At 48.1% G+C, this 9,414-nt stretch overlaps 1 protein-coding gene across 4 annotated transcripts in view; it reads right to left on the bottom strand.

The window, feature by feature from the left end:
- Positions 1-6,430: 6,430 nt before the first annotated feature.
- Positions 6,431-9,414, bottom strand: part of Lnx2 (ligand of numb-protein X 2) — a 65,263-nt gene continuing 62,279 nt past the window's right edge. For 3 of the 4 annotated variants that reach the window (XM_039089547.2, XM_006248835.5, XM_039089545.2), the window contains exon 10: positions 7,058-8,804. In XM_039089547.2, coding sequence (XP_038945475.1) covers positions 8,669-8,804 — 136 coding nt within the window. In that variant the 3' untranslated portion in view covers positions 7,058-8,668. Of the gene's footprint in view, positions 8,805-9,414 lie in introns of all 4 variants that reach the window. The other variant, NM_001108329.1, reaches the window with a different exon arrangement.

Raw genomic sequence — 9,414 nt, 5'->3', positions numbered from 1 at the left:
GCTAAATTGTTCAACGAAAGAGATGGAATATAGCAAAAAGAGCCACGCATAAACGCTATGTTGTATTCAAAACATTCAGTAGGAAAACTGAGTAGCTCAGGGCCAGCCTGGGCTACACATGTGGCATAGTCTCAAAAAAACAACAACAGCCACAACAACAACAACCACCCCCCCACCCCCCAAGCCCCAAGCCCACACATTAGAACACAGATTAGATTCAGCAAAGCTTACCAACTAGGGACGTTTACTCGACGGAACTCCCACCGAGATCAATAACACGACTTCCTGTGTCTAGGAGTACCACATCCCAGGATTCAACCAACCACGGACAGATAATAGTACAAAGAAAGTGTTTGGAACACACACAGACTCGTTCTTGGCCATGATTTCCTAAACCGTCCAGCACAGCGACTGTCCCCACAGCGCCTGTACCGTGTTGGTTGGTTCTAAGCGGCATGTAGACAGTCCGAGTCTTGTGAGGATGTGTGTAGGTCTAAGGCACATGTTCTGTCACCTCCTGTAAGGGACGTGTGCATCGTGGGTTTCTGTATGCAGGAACGGGGGATTGAAGACACCAACTGACAATGATAAGCACTTTGCTCTCACTTCCCTTAGGGTATGTGGATCAGCAGGGCTCGTCTCCCACCATCTCTCTTGAAGGAAGTTGAAGGCAGCAATGTCCTCCTCACCTCCTCACGGGGAGGGGGATGGAAGAGATGAGGGTAATTACTGCCCCTATTTAGGGTGTGCCCTGTGGTCAGGAGGTGAATGAAAGCAGCGGGAAGGGCAGAGTGGGAGTTCCCCTTGGTAGGCTGGTTTTGTGCAAGCGAGTCACGTGACTGAAATCCCCACGTTCCTTATAGATCAGATGACAACAATCTCTATATGTACCTTTGCCAGGCTACTCTGAGATCAGGTGAGGCATCTGTGGAGAATATCATGCTCCTGGGCATGAAAGTCTTTAGGGTAGTGGCTATCGGTAGCCAAAATCTTGGCATCTCCGGGTTGGTCACGGGCTAACTGCACAAACTTATTTTGAGACAAGGCCTCAGCATGAAGCCTTGGCTGGTCTGAAATTCGCCATCTAGGGTGGTCTTGAATTCAGAGATCTGCCTCTGCCTCCCTCCCCAGGGCTGAAAATAAAGTCACTACTCACTAGGACACCAGCTGCATTTCCAGAATGCGGTAGAAACTTCCTATTTGCCTGGGGATTAGGTGGGGGAATCAGAACTAAGAGCAGTCCTGTGTCTCCCGAGGAATGAAAGGTGTCTCTCTCTGTGCATGCGACACCACCCCCTTTTTTCCCTTATCCGCAAATACTTCTGTTACGATGCCACTGTTGTTTGTCACAGGAAAACGGCAAACCTGTCCCGACCTGTTCCTTTCCTCTCACTTTTCATTCTTTGCTGGAGAGTTTGAAGGCAGGTTCCACACATCACAAGGCTTTTCCCATTAAGGATTACCCCGGTCTGAGTGAGTGGCCTAAACATTTACCCTTTTAACACTTTGTCTCCTTGAGTGGCCCTGCTGTGGATTGTTCCTCAATTCTCACCCCGACTTCCCAGTTCCTGGTACTCTTAAAGTGGGCATCAGGAGTCTCTCTCTCTCTCTCTCTCTCTCTCTCTCTGTGTGTGTGTGTGTGTGTGTGTGTGTGTGTGTGTTTTCCAACACCCAGGCCCTGGACAGCTCTCAGTAGTGCTGCTGACTGTTCAGGGACAAGTTTATACTTCTAGTGTCTCAGCTACTTGGGAGGCTGAGGCAGGAGAGCTTCAAGTTTGAGGTCTGCCTTGGTGTAGCCAGCACCTGAACTGCTTTTAGGCTCAACAGGATTGGACAGGTTAGGGTCAGATGAAGGAATCGGGACAAGGTGCCCCTGGAAGCCTGAGACAGTGTAAGTAGGAGCCTGGTGATGGGAAAGTCCAGGGCGGGGCCCGGGGAATGTGAATCACTGGTGTGATTAAGGCTCACGAGAATCCTGACAATCAGGGTTCTGCTTAGGAACACAGACACACACTATTGAGAGTGAACAAAACATCAAGGCCAGAGGGATCCTGAAAGTGGTTTGAAGATGGGTGTGGTGGCTCAGACCCATAATCCCAGTTTGGAAGTGCTGAAATTGGAAGACTGTTCTGTGTTTGAAGCCAGCATGGGGTTCACACATAGACAAAAAAAGACCGGGTACGATGGCGTGCACCTTTAATACCAGCACTGTAGAGGGAGAGGCAGGCAGAGGTCTGAGTTCAAGACCAGCATGTTCTGGGCCAGTCAGAAACAAAACTATTTCTTTCTTTTCTGATCAGATAGTTCAACAATTATACCTGGAAACTGATGGATTTAAAGGTCCCAGGACAGTGCCTAGTATATAAAGTAGATGGTATTAAGTTATTGAGGGGCTGGAGAGATGGCTCACATATTCTGGTAGAGGATCTAGGTTCAGTTCTCAGTACCACCTCAGGCAATTCAGTTTGTAGCTCCAGGCCCAGGAGATCCAGGCTCTGTGGGCACTTGTATTCATATGCATATATATATGTATATGTATATATATATACACACACATATATATACATAATTTTAACAAAAAGAAAATAGTTTAAAAAAAGATGTTTTGTATCTTATCTTTGCCTAAATGAGACAGTGATCTCCCTACAATTTTATACTCTACCCAGAAAGAGGGGGATGGGGCAGATCATTATGGTAAAGCAATTACTTACAATTAGATATGTCCACCAGTGGGAAAGCCTGGGATAAAAGAGCGAGGTCACAGTCATGAAACACATTCGCTCGGAAGTTAATGAGATTCATGAAGCTCGGTGACCTGAGATTTTGACTAAATAGAGGATTGGATGTCACATCCTTCAGTATGACTTACCCAGTTTTCCTCAAGTCCCACCCACAGGGTCAGTGTGGCTGCTGTGAGCATGCCCACCGGCCACGGTGCCTACTTACCTCCAGGTGGACGTCGTTTAGCTCGCAGCCACCACAAAGTCAGTACAGGACCCTGAGCTCTTGGACTGAAGGTCCCGAAGCCACTCAGGGCTGCCTATCGGGGGCACAAGCCTATTGGGGGCATAAGCCTATCCAGCAACTCTGGTGTCATTTCTCTGGGAAATTAGCTCACAGCAAGCACACATTTTCATGGCCTTACAGCACAATAACAATTTGATGCGATGAGAACTTTTTATTTTAGCCAGGCATGGAGGCATAAGCTCATAAGCTCAGGTAGTCAGGAGTCTGAGAAGTTTAAAGCCTGCCTGGACTATCGAAGTTCAAGACCAGCTTGGACAATTTGAGAAATGAAGAGTAAGCCTCCTTCCAGGGCCCAGGGGTCACGACACAGGAGTGGTCAGTGAGCATGGAGAGGCTGGTGTGGACTGCTGTGAAATCCGTCTTCCAAATAGGACGGGCGGGTTGAATCCATGAACTCACAGTGTTGGGGGCTATCTGTACGACATGGCGCCCACTAATATTCCATCACAAATAGGGGATGGGGAAGCCCCACACCTCCCTGAGAAGTGACACTTGGGTGGCTAGGGTGGAAGTGAGGAGTCATTACTGCTCAGTGTATGGCTGGCTGCAGGTAAGGTGAGCCTGCTCATGTAGACAATTTGCATACCGTCAACTCTAATTAAACGCAATAGGGGACATTCACCCCTAAAAACACGAAAGAGGGGGAAGATAGTTAAGGAATAATGGGGGCGGGATATATAAAGACTAAGAATCGAGTTGGCAGTGTAGTTCGGTAGTAGGGCACTTGTCTAACATGTGGGGTCCCAGTTTAATATTTACAGTAATGTAAAAAAAAAAAAAAAGAACTATTCATAGCCACACCCATTCTCCCAATTTTGCCTTTGGACAATTGTCATTTCTGGTGGCCGGAGCCGAAGCCATCGATGCTTCTAACTTAAGCACTCTTGGTCAGTCTGAGTAGCAGAAAAGAAATGGGTTGTGGTTTGATTCTCTGAGTTAAGTGGCAATGTCTTGACCCAAGTCTGCAAAAAAAAAAAAAAAAACCAAAAAAAAAAAAACAAACAAAAAAACAAAACAACAACCAACCAACCAAACAAACAAACAAAAAAACAGCCTGTGGGAAACCTTGAGGAGGAGCTTTGAGCCGCAGCAGCTTCAGGCTGGAGGGAGCTAGGCTCTGCCACCAGTGTTAGGTCTCCTGGGGCGGACCCTCCCTGCACGTGACTGACAGTTTTGCTTCTCTTTCTCCGGCACTTTGCAGCTATTAGGCAGTGCACAGAGACACACAACTTTACTTCTAAAGAGCTTCTCTGTTGCCATAGAAATTAATTGGTGATGTAGTTAAATGGAACAGATTTAGCTACAAAGTGACAGAAGAGCTTTTAGGTAAGAACTCCCAAGGGCTGAAACCTTTCCTGCAGGCGGGCGGGGGTGGGGTGTAGGGGAGGGAAATGTTCCCCGCGCTGCTGTGGTCTGTACTGCCTGATCACCAAATCTGATCAAATGTGGAAAAAAAGCTGATGTATAAAAATCACTCCCTGGGGGTTGGGGACTTAGCTCAGTGGTAGAGCACTTGCCTAGCAAGCGCAAGGCCCTGGGTTCGGTTCCCAGCTCCGAAAAAAAGAAAAGGGGAAAAAAAAAATTACTCCCTGTGCAGGTCATACAGGGCAGGCCGAGGTAGGAGCTAAATATGCTGTTCGATGACACAAGGCATTGACTGTAGGGAAAGGTAACACGTAAATATTCCACCTTTCTTTTTTTTTTTTTTTTTTTGAGACAGGGTTTCCCTGTCTATCCCTGGCTGTCCTAGAACTTGCCATGTAGACCAGTTTGGCATCAAACTCATAGAGAGCCTCCTGCATCTGCCTCCCATGTGCTGGGATTAAACACGTGTGCCACCACACATGGCCACCTGCAATGTTTTAATATGGATATTGTGGGCTGGAGAGGTGGTTCTATGGTTAAGAGCATTTGTTGATCTTGCAGAGGAGTGAGTTCAATTCCCAGCACCCACGCTGGGCAGTTCGCAGGTGCCTGGGACTCTAACAAGGGGTGAGCTGGGGCGGCGGGTGTCAGACAGCCTCTTCTTGACCCTTTGGGCGTCAGCATGCATTGCATATACACATATAGATACATACACAAAAACAGGGGAAAAAAAAACCCTTAAAAAACAAAATATCCGGGCTGGAGAGATGGCTCAGCGGCTAGGAGCACTGACTGCTCTTCCAGAGGTCCCGAGTTCAAATCCCAGCAACCACATGGTGGCTCACAACCATCTGTAATGAGATCTGATGCCCTCTTCTGGTGTGTCTGAAGACAGCTACAGTGTACTTATTATATAATAAATAAATCTTTAAAAAAAATCCATATTGCTTCAACTCTGAGATTTTCAAACCACAACCCAGATAAATCTAAACGGGACATTACTGACTGTAATGTAGGTACATGGCTTGAGGAAAGGGGACACTCTTGGAGGCTGAGATCCAGGGGTGCGAGCTTTCAAGTTTAACCACCCGTTTATCTGAGGAATTGTAGGGCAGCCTGCTGTAAAATACAAAGGACTAGAAATCAGGTTCTGGTTTCCAGAAGTGGAAAGTAAAGGGTTAACAGCTGGAGCAGAGGGAGGGTTTGGTCATTCATAAGCCAAGTCACACTGCACAGTACTCTAAGAAAATTAAACCCTCTAAATCAACTACTGTAGCTTGGGTAAGTGTCCTCCGAGGCTCATGTGCCCCTAGCTGCTTGGGGCTCCGCTTCTCCTGCTACTGTGAGGTAGCACATCGAGGAGTGGGGCATTGGGGGACCCTGATGCTGGGACTTTGGTCCTGTCCTTTTCCTGCTATCATCCTGATGTGAGGCAAGCAGCACCATGCCAGCATAATACATGCCACCTTAACACAGGTGGCAAAGTGGCAGCCCAACCTACCACAGCCTGAAATCTGGGACTATGGGCCTGGATCACCCATTCCTCTTTGAAGGTGGGTGTCTTGTTTTATGATAACGAAAGGAAGCTGACGGACACCTGCCAATCCCTCCATCCGGTTCCCGGGGTAGCTAACGAATGTGCGTAGCCTGTCAAACTACTTGTTCCTCTGCTGGAGAAGGAAAACTTCTCATCAGTGACCCTCTACTCTCAGAACCTGGGCAACGTGGACAGTCACATTGTGGATCTGTCACTGCAGGAGCTGTAAGAGTCCAGTGGCTTCCAGTGTGACTGAACATTTCAGAGTGTGCATGGCTTCACCAGAAATGGGGAAAGCACAGAATGAAGATGCAGCACAGTTCACTGTGACAGAACAAATGGAGGACAGACAGCACAACACCGTCAGTGTGAGGATGCCTGGCAGTCAGTCACCCTCCCCAGAGCACATGGCTAGCCAGGAGAGGAAACAGAAGCCACGGGTCAGGACTGTCTGACACGGAGAAGGCAGTGCCAAGGAAACACGAGGCGGGCTCCTGATGTAATTACAATTCAATTCTCTAGAACGGTTCTAGGAAGCCACATTGGAAAAGGTAAGAGGGAAATGTCACAATGCATCCTATGGAACCCAGTATAACCCAGTGTATCCCAGACACTGTCAGCTCAGTACACCGCGTGGCCGAGCTTCAAGGATTCAACAGCCGCACACTAGACAGCAAAGGGCCAGAGGCCCTGTGGATGGGGAACACATAGGACAGCGTAGGCTCTATGGTGTACTCTGTCTGCAGGAGCAAGAGCATCACAGGGGCGTGTGGGCGGGGCTCGGGCACAGCAGGCAGTGGCTGTCAGTGTCTCTGGGAATAGGAGCATAGCTCTCAGATGAACGCCTGCATGGCTTCGCATAGGATAGCATTGCCCTCCCTCCCCAAAGGCCATCACAACACTAGTTAAACATATCCGAAAAATTCCGGAACAACGTAAACTGAGGGCTCAGAACAAATCAAAATATTCAACTGCAAGCCCTTCACTGAGTAGGGTGCAAATATCAGATGCAGGGAGAAATTCTATTACGGAGACCCTGAGATGGCTTGCCTGTCCTCTCAGAGATTTTCATGAGAAAATTAATATTGAAAGGAACCCTTTTTTCCCCCCAAAATATTCAGCAGACCACCAGGTTGGACATATTTTTATGTATAACAAAGTGGCAGTTAAGATATCCATTGGATGGCCACTCCCCAAAGAAAAGACAGGTTTTACAAAGTCTTTAAAAAAAGTAGCAAGGTTGGTTACAAAATTGTATCTGGGGGACAAGAGACACTGTTTCACATCAATTGCACTTCAGGATCAAATTGCTTCATAGGCGATTGTCCCCTAGCAGCACTACAGCTGGGGGCGTCCCTCCCTTGGTGGGCTGGCTGCATGGTGACTGTGGGGACTCTGGGGCTGAACAAGCCGGCAGTAACCACCGTTGCCATCTCTCACCTACCACACAGAGCTGTCTTAATATGAGTTTAACTGCAACAACCAGTGATGTGGACACAAAGCCCAGCCACACTGGCTAAGGAAGTGGGCTTGCCCAGCGCCAGTGCGGCGTATGATTATCAATGCGGTTCGTCTCCGAGCTCTGATTCTGAACGAGGTTTCTAACTGAAACTTTTCAAGTATAAATATTAACCAGGTAAAGATTCTCTCCCTCTTATTAACTCTCACTTTATGCCGTCTAAGGGTCGACTGTGTTGAATAAAGGACAAACATAGCTTTCAAAACATTAAAAAAGAAAAAGAAAGAAAAACAAAGTTTAGTGGGCAACAGCTAAAATGACTAACATTTAATATCTACCATTTCAGATTAAAAACAAAACAAAAAAACCCCAAACAAACAGCTGTTTGGTCTCTTGTGGGAAACTAAGGGTTTCTAAAATACACAGGAACAAGAATCAAAGACTCCCTTTCAACTTAGCTGTGGTGCGCGCGCGCGCGCGCGCGTGTGTGTGTGTGTGTGTGTGTGTGTTGTTTTTTATGAAGTAATGCTTTTTAAATCACCTAGTTCAATTGCATAAATCACAAAAACATCTCCAGGCAAGATGGCTGATAGCTATAAACTCCAGAAATGACTTTTAGAAAAAAATCTTGGAACTTGCCCTAAGTAACAGAACTGTCCTTTTGAACAGAATCTTCGTGCTTCTGGGCTGTCCAAGGCAACGCTGCTTTGCCACTTCCAGAATTTACCTCCCAGGCCGCTCTGCTCCATGAAAAGCATTATCCTTGACTCTCTATTTCAACCACAGTACATTATTTAAAAAGAAGTCTCATTAGTGGTGTCAGACTTGTGTCTTCATTTGAGTAGTGAAGATTGCAGTAGAAACAAACCGAAAAGTCACTTTATAAACGGTATAAAAAATCTTGAAATGTTGGCACCAGTGGGAAATGAGGAAAACCTAAGATGCCCCTTCGCAGCCCCTGTTGCCAGGGCAGGAAGCGCTGCGGACACTGCAGGGAGCCGCTGCTGACAGAGGAGCTGCAAATGTAACTCAGTTCATGACGGAGCCTCTGCAGGCGCAGGAGCCACTTTCATCCGGGGGACAGCCTTGCCAGTCACCGAGAGCATCTGAACTGAGTCCCTGGAGCTGGCGGGAGCTGATTTCCAGGCCAAGAGGAAACACAGGGTGATGTCGGTGCTTTGGCCCCGTGGCTGCAGCCCAGCAGAAGCGCCACACCGGAGGGGCTTCCTTCTAGAGCCTGCAGGAGGGATGGAGACTGGAGACCGACCAGTGTCTAGGTTCTATACTAGGCTGCCGGGCCAGCAGACGACCGTCAGAGTGACCTTGTTCCTCTGTTCTTTCAACATGGGGACCAGAGCAGAGTGACTCATGCCCACAGTCGACAGGCCATTTACAGCTACGATCATGTCTCCACACCTGAACGAAACACACACGCAGGAGCAGAATTAGCGCCATTATCACGACGGCGTCACAAACAGTCCTGGGCATCAAGCTCAGCCTGCTCTGGCTTACTGTCACTGGGCAGGGGTATTATCAACTGACAAATGTCTGGAGTCCCTTCTTTACCAATCAAAACTCACCTGAGTCAACCTTACCATAACTGGTGGGGACTTAAGGCCATGAAGAATAAGTTTGCTTGTGGGTACCAAGTCAAGGTTGGGGAGATGGCGCCACCACATGAGCGCTCACTCTTTCAAGGGACCTGGGCCTGGTTCCCCCCAGTTCACAACTGTCTATAATTCCAGCTCCAGGGGCACCTGCGCTCGTGTGCACCCCTCTCCCCCCTTAAATAAACGCATACACAGCTCCCAGTGTGGTGCCTCTCAGCTCCAGGGTGAGGCACATCCTCACCACACATGGGGCACTGCTATGGTTGCCCATTCATGGATCTCACATGAACACAAAGTGGGGCAGACATTGAGCTTTGGGAAAAACAAACTGGGTTCGTCTAGTGGCAGGGTCAGACCCGCACAAGCTGTACGGGGAATACTCAGAGGTCACTGTCATTCTGCAGCACACTCCATTA

Source organism: Rattus norvegicus, chromosome 12 (genome assembly GCF_036323735.1).
Source record: "Rattus norvegicus strain BN/NHsdMcwi chromosome 12, GRCr8, whole genome shotgun sequence".
NCBI classification, from domain to species: domain Eukaryota; kingdom Metazoa; phylum Chordata; class Mammalia; order Rodentia; family Muridae; genus Rattus; species Rattus norvegicus.
Note: the sequence above shows the minus strand (reverse complement) of the source record. Positions and strands in the feature narration are given on the sequence as shown.